The sequence below is a fragment of the Strix uralensis genome, chromosome 27, assembly GCF_047716275.1.
Source record: "Strix uralensis isolate ZFMK-TIS-50842 chromosome 27, bStrUra1, whole genome shotgun sequence".
NCBI classification, from domain to species: domain Eukaryota; kingdom Metazoa; phylum Chordata; class Aves; order Strigiformes; family Strigidae; genus Strix; species Strix uralensis.
The window spans coordinates 3,572,503-3,591,697 of NC_133998.1; the positions used below are offsets into that span (position 1 = coordinate 3,572,503).

The 19,195-nt window shown below is 51.9% G+C and overlaps 1 protein-coding gene across 1 annotated transcript in view; it reads left to right on the forward strand.

Moving 5' to 3' along the window:
- Positions 1 to 19,195, forward strand: part of LOC141935416 (fibrillin-2-like) — a 113,662-nt gene that overhangs the window by 68,479 nt on the left and 25,988 nt on the right. The window contains exons 9-25 of the mRNA XM_074851564.1: positions 547 to 699; positions 1,344 to 1,541; positions 2,206 to 2,349; positions 3,586 to 3,705; positions 5,436 to 5,561; positions 6,047 to 6,169; positions 6,898 to 7,173; positions 7,968 to 8,021; positions 10,975 to 11,100; positions 11,480 to 11,605; positions 12,423 to 12,542; positions 13,345 to 13,482; positions 13,563 to 13,613; positions 14,812 to 14,937; positions 15,543 to 15,770; positions 15,918 to 16,043; positions 16,413 to 16,541. Coding sequence (XP_074707665.1) covers positions 547 to 699; positions 1,344 to 1,541; positions 2,206 to 2,349; positions 3,586 to 3,705; positions 5,436 to 5,561; positions 6,047 to 6,169; positions 6,898 to 7,173; positions 7,968 to 8,021; positions 10,975 to 11,100; positions 11,480 to 11,605; positions 12,423 to 12,542; positions 13,345 to 13,482; positions 13,563 to 13,613; positions 14,812 to 14,937; positions 15,543 to 15,770; positions 15,918 to 16,043; positions 16,413 to 16,541 — 2,364 coding nt within the window. The remainder of the gene's footprint in view (positions 1 to 546; positions 700 to 1,343; positions 1,542 to 2,205; positions 2,350 to 3,585; positions 3,706 to 5,435; positions 5,562 to 6,046; positions 6,170 to 6,897; positions 7,174 to 7,967; positions 8,022 to 10,974; positions 11,101 to 11,479; positions 11,606 to 12,422; positions 12,543 to 13,344; positions 13,483 to 13,562; positions 13,614 to 14,811; positions 14,938 to 15,542; positions 15,771 to 15,917; positions 16,044 to 16,412; positions 16,542 to 19,195) is intronic.

The following is a 19,195-nucleotide window of genomic DNA, read 5'->3' on the forward strand; positions in this document are numbered from 1 at the left end:
AGGTCAGGCTGTCCAGTAGTGGAAGTGTCAGTGTTTGTTTGCTGTGGTCTCCTGCAGACCACCTTCCCTCAGCCTGTTCCCTCTCCCAGCAGGTGTGTTAGGTCAGTGGGGGAACCTGTCCCTGACATCTCTCATCAGAGCAGAAACTCTAGTGAGAGAAGGGAGAGACCTCTAAATAATGCCCTTTCTTTGGGAACGTGGGGAAGCAGGGCAAGGAAGGCAGCTCCCAATGGAGAATCCGATGAGGAGGGATTGCCCACCTACTGCCTGTTTCTGGCTCTTGGTCAGGCTGTTTATAATATTTAAGAGCCTAAAGGGGAATGTGAGATCTAATACTGGGGAATGAGGCCTGGCCCTACAGCCTTGATGTGCTCCAGATGGAGGTGCTGGAGAACCTCATGATCTGGGAGGATGAGGCAGAACAGGAGGTCAGACTGGGACATTGGACGGCCAGAAGAGATGCTACTGGGAATGGGCACTCAGGACCTGACCAAGAGTATGGTGATGACACGTTGTGAATGTGTCTCCTTCTCTCCCCCTCTGCAGACCAGCGGATTGGGACGTGTTTCTCTGCTCTGATCGGGGGCCGCTGTGCCGGGGACCTTCCTGGCCAGTACACCAAGATGCAGTGCTGCTGTGACTCGGGGCGTTGCTGGGCCATTGGCCAGACTCCAGAGATGTGCCCTGTCCGGGGGTCTGGTAAGTGCAACACGAAGGGCCTCCACCTGCTGCTGGGCCAACCTGTGGCTCTGATGGCCCTACTGGTACCCCAGGCTTGATGTGGAGAATCATCAACATAACACCCAGAGAAAGGTCACATGGGGATGCTGGATCTCCTGCTTGGGTCTCATCTGAAGTTGAGCCAGATGAGTTCAGCCAAGGCAAGAATTTATCCCTTTCCTCTTCAGCTCTCTTTGGCTCCCACCATAACTGAACCTGGGGCTAAGCGAGGGTGAGCCCAGGCAGCAGGAGGCCTTGCGGAGGCACGGCACTGTAGATCTATCTCTCTGCCTCTCTCATCACGAGCTCTGAGCAGGGCAGAGCTTTACAGTGTCTGGCACCCTCCTGAGTCCTGTCCTTTCCTGCATGAGGGGATCCCATGGTGCCAGCTGTCCCACGCACCCTGAGAAGCCGTTACCAAACACCCCGGCAAGCTGTGTCTCATCATCTGCTCCAGAGCGAAGGGTGTTAAAGCCCTCCTCACCCATCTGCCCTGTTCCCATCAGCACCCACCCTCTTTGCTGCCTGCCGGTCTCCATCCCTCTGTTCTCTGCACTCTGGCAGAGGCAGGAGGGGGATTCAGGCACTCTTGGAAAAGCACTAAGGCAGCTGTTTTGTTTCAGATGAGTACCGCAGGCTTTGCATCGAAGGACTCCCAGTCGTGCCAGGGTTCCCTGGGAGCTTTCCAGGAATTCCTGGATTCGGGCCCAATGGTGTTGGGCCGGGACTCAACGGGCCTGGAGGCATCGGACCAAATGGGGCAAATGGACAAGGCGGGATCCCAGGTCTGCCTGGAATGGGCCCAGGAAGTTCAAGCATTGGTAATTAAAATTACTTTCTTACTGTGCTGACCCAATTTGGCTGCCTGTCTCAGAACACAGGCAGCGTGTCTGCCTGCGTGCCGGCCCACTTCTCTGAGCCGTGCACACATGAGCAAAGCGCCTGTGCTCTTAGCCAGCTACAAGGTTTATTTTGACACGGGGGGAGTGATGGGATGTGACACTAATGCTGTGCAGGATGCTGAGCCCAGAAGCAGATCAAACAGCGTCTGCTGGCAGAGCAAGGCAGCCGAGGCTGGCTCCAGTGCAGAATATCTTTCTAATTACCAAATGGGAATGAAGCTTTCACGTCACCGCCTCAGTCTCTGCCTCCCCAAACCAAAACTGTTTTTACCACCACCTTGGACACCCCTCTCATATGCATCCCCATATAGCTCCTTGCTAAGGGCTGAGTTTGTGAAAATGCCCTGGATGTCAATAAATATTGATCCCCACCTTGCTTCTGAGAGGCTCTGCCATCTTGTGCATGTCAGTGGGGTAGGGGCATGTCAGAGATTTCTGAGGCAGCTGAGTTTGTGTCTGCAGCTCCATGCTTGTCCAGGACCATCACAGATCTGTCGTGGTGCTTGGACGCACCGACCCTGCTTCCTGGGAACAATCAAGGGAGCTGTGATCCTCTACTTGATGCTGTCTCTGTGCTTTCCAGGAACTGCCACTTTGAATCAGACCATTGACATCTGCAAGCATTTCACTAACCTCTGCCTGAATGGACGCTGCATCCCCACCCCATCCAGCTACCGCTGCGAGTGCAACATGGGGTACAAGCAGGATGTGCGTGGAGAGTGCATTGGTGAGTAGGCTCAGCTTGACACACAGGGTCAGTTCCAGCTGTGCCCCATGCCTGCTCCTAACAGCAGCTCCAGCTGCTGCCCCAACAGCCCCTGGCCCAGTCAGAGCTCCCCACAAGAGGCTGGAGATAGAGGGCTTGTGTCAGGTAACAAGGCAGCGTGATGGAAAGGGTATGTCTGCCCCTCAAGGAGTACCCAGGGTGACAACTCTCTTCTGGTAGCCACAACATTGCCATTGGCTTAGCTGCTTGTCACTGCTCGGACAGAGCCCCAGCACCAGGGCAGTGCGGGTGGTCCCCGTGGCCAGTTCACGGAGTGCGAAGCCCCATACAACCAGCACCAGTGATCAGGGAGCAGCAGGAAGGGCAGCGTGCTCTGCCAGTTACTGGGCTGCTGCCTGCCCTGCTTACCCCCCAGGCTTAGGCTGCAGCCCCGACAGTCACCCCAGCTAGCTGGTGACTGTCATGCCTACTCGGAAGGTTGAGGTCTCCAAGGAATTAGAAGGATGGCATCTTTCAGAAGAATTATCATTTTATAAGCAAGTGGGCTATTTTTTCTGGAACTATAAGGAGACTCTCCTGCTGAAAGGAAATGGTATCCACCCACTGCATCTGCAAAGAACAGCCTTCCTAATGGAAGATGTAGGTGATTAGAGACAGCCAACATGGCTTCACCAAGGGCAAATTGTGCCTGACTAATCTAGTGGCCTTTGATGATAGAGTGACTGCATCAGTGGAAAAGAGAAGAGTTACGGATGTCACCTCTGTGGACTTCTATAAGGCTTTTGATACAGTTCCCCAGAACATTCTTACCTCTAAATTGGAGTGATACAGGTTTGGTGGATGGACTGTTGGATGGATAAGGAATTGGCTGGAGGATTGTGTCCAGAGAGTTACAGTCAATGGCTCAATGTCCAAGTAGAAACCAGTAACAAGTGGTGTTCCTCAAGGGTCCATACTGGGACCAATACTATTTAATATCTTCACCAGTGACAGAGATAGTGGGATCGAGTGCACCCTCAGCAGGTTTGCAGCTGACACCAAGCTGAGTGGTGCAGTTGATTCACTTGAGGGAGGAGATGCCATCCTGAGGGACCTTGCTGGCCATGCTGTCGGGACACTGAGCACTGGAGGTGGAAGGATGGGCTCAGAAGCTCACAGGAAGCCTCTTTTGTCACCTGTCCCGGTAGCTAGCTGGGTATAATGGTGACTCACAGGTTTAGGCTTTTCTTCCTGCAGATGTGGATGAGTGCTCCAGCAGCCCCTGCGTGCATGGCGACTGCGTGAACACACCTGGCTCCTACCACTGCAAGTGCCACGAAGGCTTCCAGAGCACCCCCACAAAGCAGGCTTGCATCGGTCAGTATTTTCTGTCTCTCCCTTTCTGTGCTGCAAGAGTGCCAGCAGGGTTATCGGAGACCTACGTACCAAAGGAAAATGGTTGTAAAGGGGACACAGAGTGAGGAGTCCCCAGCACCAACCCACCTCCCAGCCAGGTGTGTGATGGGATTTCAGAATGACTTAGTTGAGCTGCCAGTAGTGTCCTGGAATCTGTCTAGGAGAAATTTCCTCTACCTTTATCTACCTTAAAATCCACTAGCGGCAATCAAGGAACTTACAGAGTCCTTTTCAAGAGCAGAACTCTATTTAAAGGTGACAACATTTTCTTTTGACAAAAGATAGGATTTTGAGGATGTTTGTATCAATGTAGGGATTGTGATTTCTAGCAAAGTTGTTCTGTTAGTGTCTTGCAGCAAGATGGTGCTCTAGATGAAGGACTGCTAAGAAAGAATGATGGGAAGGTAATGTTCCATGTGAGCAAGAAGCAAACGCAGATTTCCCTATCAGTGCCCGACCTTTGATTTTTTTATTTTTCTGTCGAGTGGCTTCTGATGAAGGGGTTTCCAAAGGATCCCCCAACTGCCTGACAATGTGAAAGGCTTTCCTAATTTTCAAACTAAATCTTGTAAACTGAATTCTTTTTGTGGTTCTCTTTCTGGCCATGCATATTGGTTCATCGCTGTATCCTTTACATTTTTTACATGTTGGGGGACTACAACTTGTAACCCCCCTGTCATTTCCCTCCTAGACTAAACAAATGTAAGTCTCTCAATCTCCTCTCATTGATAATGTTTCTAAGCTTCTCATTGTCCTTGTTTTTATCTTCCCAACTTCCTCCATTTGGTCTTTATCTTTTCTCATGTGTGGTGCCAAAATTGGATGTCATTTTTCAGCTGTGACCTCTCTAGCTGATAGGACAAGAAACGGTCCCATGTGGCTTACGCACAGCTCTTCTGTTGATATAGCCCAAAAGGAGGTTTCCTTCTGTGCAGGGCCACCCCATTTCATCTGTGATTCAGACCTTTTTCTGCCAGGCTGCTCTCAAGCTAACTTCTCCACATTAAGAGAAGTCTGAAAAGTGCCTGGATTGTCCATTGCTTCTGGGGCCAGACTAATGGTTTTCTGTAATTTGCTGATAAAATAGTTCTGTCTTCCCCAACTCTTGACAAAGGGTCAGTAACAACACCCCATCTGAGATAGTCCCCTTTCCTTTCTTTCATCTTTACTCGGAGGCATTCAGTGGCCTGTCTCCCAGAGCGAGCGGACATCACATTCTTGATGTGCAACACGGCACCTCCCCTGCTGCCGTACATCAGTCCCATTGTACCCCAACTTCTGTCCTGGAATTCATTTTGCTGAGGCACTTGGACCACATCTATGTGGCAGGCCTGAGTCCGTGGCTGTTGGTCTGAGGGATTTTGCTGTCTACTGTGGACTTGAACAGCCCTAGGAGAATTTGAGTTGCAAAGGGGGCCCTGGGGCTGGAGATTGACAAAGACATCATGGAGGGTCTGAGATCCCTGAACTCTAACCTCACAAATGTTGTGCTGCTTCCAGAGCATGCAGAAAGCTTTTTCCACATCTCTTCCATCTCCTGTAGTTTGTACAGAGGGAAAGAACTTGTTCCTGCAGCAGGGCACACTCTGAGTGTCTGAGAGCACTTGTCTGGGTTTCTCATGGCGTGTATTAAGCTGGAACTGCTTCTCACTTCACCTGCTGCTACTTTCTAATGTTTATTTCCCTGCCAGATATTGATGAGTGTATCATGAACGGAGTGATGTGTAGGAACGGCCGCTGTGTGAACACTGATGGCAGCTTCCAGTGTATTTGCAATGCTGGCTTTGAAATCACCCCTGATGGCAAGAACTGTGTTGGTAAGCTATTTCCTGATGTGCCTGGGGAGGGTGGGACTCAGCTGAGACTATGTACTCCCTGGGGGTTGGTGGTTACTTTAATCTGTGCTGTGCTCCCTTCATCTCTAGGGCAGAGTGCATCTTAAAATGGGAGGACTGAAATAGGAAGGTGTTTTTATAAGTGTGCTAGTGCTCCTGGAGTCCTCCTGAAGGTTTTTGGGTCCAGGAGCATGAGCAGGGCAGGGTCTGGAAGTAGGACATTCTCCAGCAGCCAGTGTCTGAGTCCTGCTGGGAGCTGCACTGGCTGACCAGGGTACTGAGAGTGGCAGGGACACAGCAGGACAGCTCTCACCAGGAGAAGCAGTGGGAGATCTGCCTTGAGGATTAGCACCCACTGCTGTAAGAAGCAATTTGACCATGAGATGGGGGACAGAGAGTTTTTGAGCACAGAAGAGTCTTGCTGCGGCTCTTAGGCTCAGCTCATGTTTTCTGTTTGTCCTCTCCAGATCACGATGAATGTGCCACGACCAACATGTGCCTCAATGGGATGTGTATCAATGAGGATGGCAGCTTCAAATGTATCTGCAAGCCTGGTTTTGTGCTGGCTCCCAATGGGCGGTACTGTGTCGGTGCGTAGGTCCCCAAACTTGGTCTCTGCCCTCTTCCCATCCTGCTGTCCATGTCCTGGAGACTTGCAATGTGTCTGAGGCCAAGGGGAGCTGAGAAAAACCAAGGCTGTTGCCAGGCATCTCCTGCTCTGCCACCGAAATTACCCCCCTCACAGCAGAATAGGCACAAGGGAAAATGTGGAAACATTCTTGCACCTCCATTACTTCATCACAAACTGGAGTTTAAATCCTCTTTCTGAAGGAGGTTAAGCAGGGCTGTGAAGCTTTGCATGGCCAATGTGGGCTGGCAACAGTCATCTCCACAGCTTTCCCAGCCCTTTCCCAACACGTTCCACTGCAGTTTGTGTGCCACCTCCCAAAGCCAGGAAGGTTAGGATGTGAAGTCAGAGTGGAGAATGGAGGCGGAGGAGGAGAGCATAGCATTTCTTCGATATGCTGCTGTGACATGGGGTGAATCTCTGGGCCACTGCCCCATTAACAGAGCTGAGACCAGCCCCTGCTACTCTGAGCAGGGGTTGGCTCTCAGGAGACTGAAGAGCCCAGATCCCTGTTCCTTCCCTTGAACCATCAGGGACAGCCAGCAGAGCATGCAGGGGATGTGATGCTCTAAACTGCACCTCTGGCTCCCTCTTAGTCTCCAAGTCTCCCTGCAAAATAGTCCAAAACCCCTGTCTGTGTGTCCTGCTGCCTGTGGGTCGGTAACGGCCAGTTTGTTCTTCCTCTTTCAGACATCGACGAGTGCGAGACACCAGGAATCTGCATGAATGGCTGGTGCATTAACACAGAGGGCTCCTTCCGCTGCGAGTGCCTCGGGGGCTTGGCTATCGGGGTGGACGGACGGGTCTGCGTGGACACCCACATGCGTAGCACATGTTACGGAGGCATTAAAAAGGGCACGTGTGCTCGTCCCTTTCCAGGAGCGGTCACCAAGTCTGAGTGCTGCTGTGCTAACCCAGACCACGGCTTCGGAGAGCCCTGCCAACCCTGTCCAGCCAAAAACTCCGGTGAGCTCCTCTTCCATTTGAGTTTGTGAAAAGCCAGGAAGGTGCTCAGAGACATTCTGGGTCCCTGACACCTCCCTGAGATCACAGAATCCCAGAATCATTCAGGTTGGAAAAGATCCTTGGGATCATCGAGTCCAACCCTCAGCCCGACTCTACAAAGTTCTCCCCTACCCCACATCCCCCAACATCTCATCCAAACGACCCTTAAACACACCCAGGGATGGTGACTCCACCCCCTCCCTGGGCAGCCTATTCCACTCTCTGACCACTCTTTATGTGAAAAATTTTTTTCCTCATGTCCAGTCTGAACCTCCCCTGTTGCAGTTTAAAGCCGTTCCCTCTTGTTCTGTCACTAATTCCCTGTGAGAAGAGACCAGCACCAACCTCTCTACAACGTCCTTTCAGGGAGCTGTAGAGAGTGATGAGGTCTCCCCTCAGCCTTCTCCTCCTCACACTAAACAGTCCCAGCTCCTTCAATCACTCGATGGCCCAGGCAGCTTGGCAGTGACATGGGAAAGCCATAGGTGAGGGGAAAAGGGATGCCATGCAGTCAACAAACTCAGGCTGGATCCACAGATCCAATGCTGATCTCATTGCAGGGATTCTCACAGTGTTGGACTAACTGCGAGTATCAGCTCTAAAATACACGTTGCATAAGTATAAACAGACACTGCTTGGAAGCCCACAGCTGACATTCTAACAAACAAACAATAAATCCAGCGTTACTCAGAATTAATGTCACTGCGCGTGAACTGTCTAGAAAAGCTAATGGCTCTGTTGTGCTCTCTACGCAGCTGAATTCCAGGCACTCTGCAGCAGCGGCATCGGAATAACAGCTGATGGCAGAGGTATGTGCATCCCGTGTACCAGATTGTAGACAGACACTTTTAATCACACAGAATCACAGAATCATCCAGGTTGGAAGGGACCTTGAAGATCATCCAGTCCAACTGTTAACCCAGCACTGACAGATCCCAACTACACCAGATCCCTCAGCGCTGGGTCAACCCGACTCTTGAACACCTCCAGGGATGGGGACTCCACCACGTCCCTGGGCAGCCCATTCCAACGCTGACTACCCGTTCTGTGAAGAAATGCTTCCTAATATCTAGTCTAAACCTTCCCTGGCACAGCTTGAGGCCATTCCCTCTTGTCCTATCACTTATTACTTGATTAAAGAGACTCCTCCCCCCTCTCTGCACCCTCCTTTCAGGGAGTTGTAGAGGGCCATGAGGTCTCCCCTCAGCCTCCTCTTCTCCAGACTAAACTCCCCCAGTTCCCTCAGCCGCTCCCCATCAGACCTGTGCTCCAGACCCTGCACCAGCTCCGTTGCCCTTCTCTGGACACGCTCGAGTCATTCAATGTCCTCCTTGTAGTGAGGGGCCCAAAACTGAACCCACAGTAATCGAGGTGCAGCCTTACCAGTGTCACTCTCCCTCTTTCTTAATGTCACTCTCAGCTCTTTCTTTCAGCTGCTTTTAATGGCGTGTGCGTGTGTCTGTGTGCCCGTGGGAGCGTGTGCCACGAGAGACTTGGCACTGCGGAGGGTGCGCTGGAGAGTTAGCGCGTTACACCCATGTGTGTGAGAGCTGGTTGTGAGTAAGCGCAGGAGAGCATGGCCTGGCTGGGGGTAAGTGCAGGCAAGAGCCTACCTCTGCGTTAGTGTCTGTGGGTGGGACGTGAGCTTGGGCACAGGGGGAGAGGGGTGCTCTGTGTCTTTTCTTCTCCCTAAAGCCCCACGAGTTACTGTTGAGCAAGCATCCCTGAGGACTGTGTATTGAATCAAATGGTTGATTCCTGGCACCCTGTGGGAACTGCATTGCTGGGGATGCACACACAGAGTTTGGCTTTACTCCCTGCTTTGATGGGAATGAAGAGCGTGACCAATTGCATCCTCTTGCTTGTTTCCCTCCTCTGCCCTCCAGCTCCTTGGTCACAGAAGAAGAGGGTTCACAGTCTCCCAGGGAGAGGGAGGTGATAAGCGCGTGTTGGGATGAGTTGCCAAGGGGCTGCTTTGAATTAGACAGCTGTGCAAGAGGTCAGGCAGGCGGCTGTGCTGCCAGCCCTGGGCAGTGCTTGGATCAGCAGGAAGAGCACAGAGCAGCCAGATAGCTACGGCCTTTCAAAACTTTCCAAATGGGAATGAGCCAGAGGCAAAACCCTGGTGGCTTCTTGGGCTTCCTTCCAGGGCACCGTGTCTTGGCCGAAATTGGTCTCAGGCTAACGATAAGACGCTTTCTAGCAAGAAGCTAACGTCAGACATGCTCTGGTCAGCCCGTCGCTGCCCGCAGCCAGGACTATATGCACATACAGCACTCTCCAGGGTTGCGTTTCCCTGGGGATGTAACTGAACTCCAACTGCGTGGAGACAAAGGCCAGCAGTGTCTGGGAAGCCCTGGCCTGGGCTGCTTGCCATCTGGCACTATGGCACTGCGAGGACACTGCTGTACAAACACGAACCTGCCCTGTTCTGTGGGGAGGCTGGTTCTTGCCAGGGTAAAATTGCTTTGCCTGGGCACCAGAGCTTTAGTCCAAAAAGGCAGTGAGATGATGCTGATGCAGAGGAAGAGATGCTGCCCACCTGGCTGCCACCCTTCTGGGTTACTCTCCGCATGCACAGGGCACTTGGTGCTGTTGACAGGGCGGGCAGGCAGAAGGTGGGTGATGGCAGAGATGCCCACGGCTCTCCCTGCCAGACCTGAGCCCAACCACCATGCTCATGAGCAGCAGGGGCTGTGGTACCCACTGCACCTTGCTGTGGAACTGTCCAAAAATGTCTCAGTTTGGGGCAGATTTGTTCAAGGCACTCTGCAAGTCTTTGAAGCTGAGGTTTTGACATCCTGCAGGACTTGGCCTCTGTCCCAGGCCCTGCCCTCCCCCAAACATAACACTCCCCTCTGTCCCTGCCCCAGCACCACAACATGTTCTCCAGGGCCAGGAACCAGGCAGAGGCCACAGGTCCTCACTTCTCTCTTTCCAGGCTTCCCAGGCTATTTTCAGACAGTTCTTTATGTCAGCAGTAGGGAAGGGAAATTTACTTTGGCCTGATCAGGACCTCTTCCAGCCTGGCAGCAGTGTGGTCAGGGAGCCTGTACAAGCTCTCAGCTTGGGGACCATGGGTAGACTGGGAGATACAGGGACTTTGCCATTGGAAGGGCTTTGCTGTGACCATCCAGCCATGGACACGACCCTCTGCCAGCCCAGGTGCCCACAGCGTGCTCTCCAGTATGTCTGAGCACTCCGTGCCCTGTTCTGCCCCCAGCAATGGTCCCCTGTGGCAGGGCTAGGTATGCACAGGCAGGTTGTCCATCACACTTTGCCCTTACCCCAGTTGGCTCCAGCATCCTGCTCACAGCACCTTACAAACAACATCTTCCTCCACCTTTTCCAGTAGGAGGGGTAATTAAATGGTCTGACCTGAGTACCTGGGATGGAGATACTGTAAGGAGTCTCAGGAACATAACAGAAGGATCTGAGAGCCCTTGATATGGAACTGAGCCTGGGTTTAACTCAACCCTTTGTCCAGTTCTCTCCTCCTGAGCTCAGAGCCCTATGCTAGGTCAGCTGTGTATCCCCAGGACAAAGATGCCCAGCTCCACAGCACCAGGAGGAGAGGAATAAGGCTCTCCAGAACATATTAGGTCAAACCAGGAGGGTAGGTAGGATGGGAAGGAGGGATTTCTGCAGAGGGGTGGCCTGGCTGGCTATCGACACCGAGGAGCAATGAAGAATTAGGGCCTGGAACTTTTCTGTATTTGCGTTTGCCGTGGAGGATCTAATTTGACTTGTTCCTCTGTGCAGACATCAATGAATGTGCCCTCAACCCAGACATCTGCCCCAACGGCATGTGCGAGAACCTGCGTGGGAGCTACCGCTGCATCTGCAACCTGGGCTACGAGTCAGATCCCACGGGCAAGAACTGTGTGGGTGAGTCCAGGGCAGCCCAGGCTCCCTGTGGCACAGGGAACCAGGAGCTCAGGGCTGGTGGGGAGGGGGTGGCATGCACTCGGTGTGTGAGGCTGGCAGCCAGATGCAGACCTTCAGCTGCACAGGAGCCCGAGGTGATGCAGCAGCTGATGCCCTCAAGCACTGTCCCCATTCAGGGCTGCCTTGTCCACATGGAAGAGCACAAGGTGCTTTGTGAGAAACTACACGTGTGTGATGTGTCGTACTTTCCACACTGTAGTGCTTTGAGGACAGTACTGCATTTCTGTGCCTCTCAGGCTGCCAGAGCTCTGTAGGGCTGGTAGAGTAGAAAAGCGGACGCTGGTGTTGTAGCTCAGAAACCCCATCTCTCTGCCCACAGACGTTGATGAATGCACTGTCAATCGTTTGCTGTGTGACAACGGACTGTGCCGCAACACACCCGGCAGCTACACCTGCACCTGCCCCAAGGGCTTTGTCTTCAGGACAGAGACAGACACCTGTGAAGGTAATGTGACTCTGAAGGCAAAGGAGAACATCTTCACTAGATGTAAAGAGCTATGGCCTGAGGTCCTGCCTGAAAGGGAGCTCAAGGTCTAACGTGTCTTTGGTTCCCTTTTGACCGCAGTGGTTTGAACTGGAGCAGGTCCACTCTTTGGGTTTGTGGGTTTGGGGTTTTTTTCCTGGGGGGAAATTTCACACTTCATTCAAAATAGTGGACATCCAAACCCAGAACATCTGGGCTTTTCACTGACTGAAAACCAGAACAATTTCCTCTAGGCCCCCAAAATTTTAGCTAAAACCTGACCAAAATTGCAAGTTTCGGAGATTTGATTGAAAGCTTACAGTTTGGAGTGGAGGAAATTGTTTCCTGACCACAAAGTCCTCAGACATTTGAGAACTGGCACTTTGCACATAAATGTCTGTTTAGAGAAAAAAGCCGATTTTCTGTAAAGAGGGTGAAAAATGCTACGTAGCCTCACATCTGGTTCCGGCAGGTACACGAGGGCCATATTGATCACTGTGGCTGCTCACACCTTAGCCAAGAGCAGCCCTGAGCAAGCAAGTCCATCATTCCCCAGTAGCTGCACCAACCATTCCCTCAATCCTGAAGAAGTTCACTAATAGAGTGTCTGCTGTCAGCGCCCACCCCCCCTGAGATGGTGCATCCTTGAGTTGTACGTGCAGAACTCCTTTGGCCTGGACTGGTGATCCTCTGAACAGCTGAACAACTCCTTTCTTCATGTTCCTTGCTTCTCATCTCCCCCAGTCTCTGGCCCAGAACACTGGGTCCCATGGCAGTGACAGTCCCTTTCTTCCCGCAGATATCAATGAGTGCACCTCTAACCCTTGTGTGAACGGTGTCTGCAGGAACAATGCTGGCTCCTTTGCTTGCGAGTGCTCCCCAGGCAGCAAGCTGGACCCCAGTGGCACCATCTGCGTGGGTAAGGATGCGACCTTCTACAGGCAGCTCTGGGACAGCGACTGGCACCAGCAGTGCCCATCATCACCCCTTGCTGTTCATCTGAAGCAAGTTCCCGGCTTAGGGATGGGGATCCTTTGACACCTCTCTTTATCACCTAGTATTTCCTTGGGTGTTGGTAACAATTAATGTGTCTCTTACGCATCCAGGGGCCTGAAAAGCTGCAGCCTCAGGCAGGGCTCTGAACAGTGTGTGGTGGACACAGAAATCCCCAACTGTGCTGCAGCAAGATAAAGCACAGACATGGGCTCCCAGGGCATCCTGCAGGGATGGATGGTGGGTTCTCACTCGCCAGATGGGCATGTAGTGTGCTGACATTAAGGCACATCAAGATGAAATAGAACCCTTCTCATCAAGATGATGAGAAGGTACCCACTTCCCACTCCTAGATGGTCAGGGCCTTATGAAGCGTTACAGGGACAGATGGAGAGAAAGGACTATTTCTACCCAGAAGAGGAGCAGGCTGGGACTAGGAAAAGGGCAGGACACAGAACTGACACAATAGTGTTGTATCAGAGAGCACAGAAATGCTGCTCCACGGCACAGCAGTGGGACAGGGCTCTAGGGAGCAGCACGGTCTGTGTCCACGTTGCAAAGTCCTTGGCTCCACAGCCTAAAAGATAAAGTGACGCCGGAGAACAACAGGCACATTGCAGCTCAGGGAGAGTTCCTCCCAGCTGCTTCTCGTGGCAGCCTGGCTGCCGTGAAGCTGGGAACCTCCCTCAAGGAGCAGCTCTTCACTCATGCTGTGTCTGCCCCTACAGACAGCATGAAAGGGACGTGCTGGCTGAACATCCAGGATGGGCGTTGCGAGGTGAACATCAACGGGGCCACGCTGAAATCGGAGTGCTGCGCTACCCTGGGGGCAGCGTGGGGCAGCCCCTGTGAGCGCTGCGAGATCGGTAAGGCTCTGCTTGGCACAGAGATCAGGAAGGCAGGAGGCAGCCCATTTCTTTGCTGACATTCCTCTGTTTTCTTGCAGACACTGCCTGTCCCCGGGGATATGCTAGGATGAAGGGGGTCACGTGTGAAGGTAAAGTGCTGCAGGACGCAAGACTTTTTTTATTGGGAACAAGGATATTGTTTAATTGTTACTATCCTGCATCTTTGAATCTGGTGGGGGATCTGCACTTTCTGACCCTTTATTGGACTCTCTCCAGTATGTCCATCTCTCTCTTGTACTGAGGAGCCAAGAACTGGACACAGTACTTCAGCTGTGGCCTCACTTCCCTCATCCAGCTGACAACACTCCTAATGCAGCCCAGGATACCATCAGTCCTCTCTGCAGCAAGGGCACATTGCTGCCTCATGTTCAACTTGGTGTCTACCAGGACCCCCAGGTCCTTTTCTGCCAAGCTGCTTTCCAGCTGGGTGACCTCCCCAGGTGCAGGATTTTGCACTTCTTGTTGAACTGCATGAGGTTCCTGGCAGCCCATTTCTCCAGCCTGCCAAGGTCCCTCTGGATGGCAGCATGACCTTCTGGCGTATCAGCCACTCCTCCCAGTTTTATCAACAAATTTGCTGAGGGTACGCTTTACCCCATCATCCAGATAACTAATGATGTTAAACAGAATCTGACCCAGTATTGATCCCTGGGGTACGCCGCTAGTTGCCGGCCTCCAACTAGACTTTGTGCCACTGAACACCACTCTCTGGGCCCAGCAATTCGGCCAATTTTCAATCTACCTCACTGTCTGCTCAAAGAGCCCGCACATCAACAGCTTGTCTATGAGGATCTGATGTAAGACAGTGCCAAAGGCCTTCTGAAGGCTAGGTAGACAAAATCCACCACTCTTCCCTCACCTACCAGGCCAGTCATTTCATCACAGAATTTTAGCAAGCTCATCAGTCATGACTTCCCCTTGGTCAATCCGTGCTGACTACTGCTGATGACTTTCTTGTCATTCAAGTGCTTGGAAGTGGGTTTCCAGTTTTAGTTGCTCCATCAGCAGTACTCATGTTTGTGAGTCCTGGTGCTACTCTGTCAGCGCTGTGTCAACCATGGACATGTGCAACAGGGCCACCCTGTCTATCTGTCCCCAACAAGGCTTTGTAATGCAGCCTCCTTGCAAAAGTGTCTGGGCATGGCTGTGGCTGCACATGGTTTTCATTGTGACAAGTTGCCAGTTTTAGTCTGATGGGCAGCTCTGGGCTCCTCCCATCTCCTCCAGGAGCCCCTTGAGGACATACTGGGCCTGTCTCATGCCTGTCTCTTGCTTTTGTGCCAACAGATGTGAATGAGTGTGAGGTCTTCCCTGGCGTCTGCCCAAATGGACGCTGTGTGAACACTGCTGGCTCCTTTCGGTGCGAGTGTCCAGAAGGACTGACCCTTGATGGCACTGCTAGGACATGTGTGGGTAAGGACACCCCATCTCACCCAGATCCTGGCCTCTGTTCAACCTTCTCTACAGAGGTCCAACCACCCCCTACCCACCACGTGCAGCAGTCTTGGGAATTGAGTGGTGGCACATCATACCCAGTAAGGGCTCCCAGACCTAGCAGCCTAACCAAGGCAAGGTTGCCATAATTTCATGTCCCCAGGTCCAGCCAATAATGCAATTGTTCTCCTTGGGTGGACTTCAGGGGTAGCCAAATAGATAACCTAACTGGTTAATGACACAGCCCAGCAGCCCTAAAACAACTTCTGGCTGCTTTCTGGACACACAGACAAACCTCTGCCCTTCACAGGGGCCATCTGCACTATGAACTACCCCATGGAGGGTCCATTGTCTGGCCCTGTTGCCAACAGTCACAGGTTGGCCATGCCCATACTACTAAACCTCTCACAGCATCCCAAACAAGGTGGCCTCATCCAAACGGCCCCTACCTGGGGATTGTTTGGAGGATGCCTCAGCCAAAGCTCTCCCAGGAACCTTGCTAATTATGTCACAGAAAATGATATCTCTGGTTTTACCAGAGGTTAGGTGCTGCAGGCAAGGGCTCAGCTCTGCTCTCTCACCAGACGTGCGTGTGGAACAGTGCTACATGAAATGGGATGAAGATGAGTGCACGGAGCCTCTGCCAGGCAAGTACCGGATCGACATGTGCTGCTGTTCTGTGGGCTCAGCCTGGGGCATCGACTGTGAAGAATGTCCCAAGGTCGGCTCCAGCGAGTACAAGGCCATCTGCCCGAGGGGACCCGGCTTTGCCAACCGAGGAGACGTGCTTTCAGGAAGGCCCTTCTACAAAGGTGAGAAGAAAGAGGGGAGCTGCTGATCGTGGGGTGTGCTCAGCCCATCTCAGCTACAGTCCAAGGAACCTGCTGCCTGCCCTGGGACTGTAGGTTCGTTGCAGACTTCCCCTCCCTGAAACACTGCTGTTCTGCCTCCACCCACAGATGTGAATGAATGTAAGGTCTTCTCTGGCCTGTGCACTCATGGGACCTGTCGGAACACCATTGGCAGCTTCAGGTGTATCTGTGGCAACGGCTTTGCTTTGGATGCTGAGGAAAGGAACTGCACAGGTAAGAGAAGAGTAGCCCCCTCCGGACCACTCTTGCCCACGTTGCTGCCTTGCCTGCCTTGTGGGATGCTTAGCATGAGGGTGGTGCCCAGAGGAGTCATGGCAGTTATCTCAGGGACGTGCTGAGAAGCCAAGGGCAGGACCATGAGCACAAGGCTCTTCCTGCTCGTGGGATGAAGGATCAGTCCTGCACCAGAGAGAAAGCTTAACTGCTGCCTCTCCCTTCAGGAAGAGGAGTTCCTTGGTCTGCTGGCTCAGACTTGCCAGTCCTTGTTCTTTGAATTTGATGTGCACTACAGGCAGCCAGGTGCCAGCTGTAGTGGTGCTCGTAGTCTGTCCTGCCTCCACTAGCTGATCTTCATTCCCACAGACATCGACGAGTGCCGCATCTCACCAGACCTGTGTGGCCATGGCACCTGTGTCAACACGCCGGGCAGCTTTGAGTGCGAGTGCTTTGAAGGTTACGAGAGTGGCTTCATGATGATGAAGAACTGCATGGGTAAGGACTCGTCTCTGGGGCGGGACAGCACCCTTACTCTTTTGCAACAGGGAGGAAAGTAGCTGGTGCCAGATCTGACAAAGGGCTTTGTGCCAAGCTGCTCCCTGTGTGTCTTGCTGCTCCACTACCTGTCTGGCTGGCTCACTGTTCCCTGCTATCAAGCCACATCTCCTCATTGCCCCCTGGGAGAGCTGTGGGAGTCCCTGTGCTGCAGAGAGCCCTGGCAGCCTCTGCTCTCCCCAGGGTAATGAGTCTTCTGCCTTGCTCTAATTGCAAAGACAGAGCTGGGCTGAAGGGCAGCATGTGTAGAGAGAGGAATGCTGGGTGTGTAGCTGAGGGCACCCATAGATGTAACCCTGGGAAGACAGCAAAGCATAAGAAAAGTGAAGTCGGGCGTTCATGAGACACAGCACAGGCTTTCTAAGCTGGAGGACATAAAGGGAGAGGCCAGGCCCCAGCAAGGCTTGGCTTGAGCCCAAGACCCCTCCAGAGAAAGAGGGCAAAGAGACAGAGCTGTAGCCTCTGCCTCCTGCACGGATGCTGAGCCTTATGTGGGCCAATAGTCCATCAGTGACTGGCCCCATGCTGTCTCTGCTAGCGCTGCCCCAGGGCTCTGTACCATGCAGAGCAAGGACAGACTGTGACAAGGTTGCCCGACTGGGGGCCAAAACTGGGGCCTTCCCTCAGAGACCAGAAGCCAGAGCCTGTGCCCAGCACCTGGGCTGTGGTGCCCCATGAGCTGGGGAAGGAGACTGTGAGCCCAGGTCAGCATCAGGGAGGACTCCTGGGTATAGTGCCAGGCCCAGGGGAGCATCCTGGGCTCTTCCTGCTATGACACTCATGGGACATCGTTGGTCCTGCCCTGCCACCTCCTGGCCACCGTTACGTCGGCTGTGTGAGCCCACAGGGGAGCCCACGCTGGGAGCCCCTGGGCCAGCTTTTCTCAAGTTCTTTCCCATCCCTTTCCTGCTTGCTATACCCAAAGGGCATTTCCCTGCAATCCCAGTGCAATGGTGCCTTCCTTTCTTCACATAAAACTAATGCCTTGTATTTTCTTTTTCATCTTATACTTGTTCATGTACTTGTACAATGTTCATTCTTCATTTTGTACTCTTCCTTCACTTGGACCTTCCCTTGCACCAAACCTTGGCCACTAACCTTTCCTCTTGTTTCAGCCACCAGCAGCTGGAGCTTGAGCCTGGCATTGCCACTGAGCTGGGACACCATCCATGCCTGGTATTTTCATTCCTGCTACGTAGGGTGACGGCAACCTTTCTACTGGGGATTGGCTAGTACACAGTGGAGCTCTGCCAGGCCAGCAGCTTGAACTCAATGGCTGTGAGCTCCAATTCTCCTACACACTTGGCTGTTTCCTTTGTGTGACGTCTCATCTCCTTCTACTTCTTTTCAGCCTTGTGTTACCTATCTATTATTTATTCTGCCACTGATTATTTACATATCCACACTCTGAACGTACACCCATCTCCAGACGTTATTCATATCAACCAATGTTCAACCCTTACATTAAGCCATGTATTTACAAACATCACTGCAGAATGTTTCTCAACTTATAGATCTTTTTGTGTGGTACCCTATCCATGCCACCACAGTTATCTTTCTTTTTAACTTGGTTCATCTACCTGCCCTAAGTTATGTCTCACATACCACATCAGTCATTTTAATCCAGTTACATGTAGCTTGGTCCATTTTCTAGATAATATATGTTCCTTGCAAGTAACTGTCAGTTATATCATTATTAGATCACTGCTGAGATTCGTAAACCTATTATTTTCACTCCTATATTAGGACACATATTAATCTTTGGTCTTTATAGCACCACTTGGTGTCATTGCACATCCTACATCCATGTGCTGTTAAATGCCTCCGCTGGCATGAGAACATGGAGATACACCTTGCTCAGCAAGAGGTTGACCATTTGATAACTTGAGTCTCTTCTAGCTCTGAATCTTGCTGATTCATCCAATTTTTCTTGGGCTGCTTTGCACTGAATCTTTTCTAAAATGACTTTCAACCTGGTCTCACTTATATGTGGTATCGAATCAACGGTTGCTGTTTCTGCACCTTTCCTTGAATCTGCAGCAATTTCATACCAACCTCAACCATTAATCAGTCCCCTGTCCACTACCCCAAACATTTGCACAGATCAAGTCCTTCATGAGAAGTTCTGGTAGACCATCTGCATTCTTCTACCCCCCTCTATTTCCAGTTATAATTGTAAAGGCTCCCTTTCACCTGCCCATTTAATCGTCCTTTATCCTCAGATAATTCTTTACAGCTCCTCCCATCTGGCCAATGCTTGTTTTTATTCTGTCAGATTCTCATCTGTTTTCAATTTAATAATTCTTGTTTGTAGCTTAAAAAATCCCATCAATGACCTCAGTACCTCAGTTCGTCTCCAACAAGTCAGCCAGACTGTTGCTGTCCTCTAATTCCTGGCATACCATGTTCCACTTCTCGTCTGTCTAGCCAGACTAACTTGTCTGACTGACCTAGTCTCAATATTCTGCTCTTTCTGCTTTGGCTTGGACTTTCAAACCACTTCAATCTGTGGCATGATTCAATACCATTTATTTATTTTTCATATTTGATTCTCTGGATTCTTTAAAATATATCACCGCCCTGCCACTGGCATG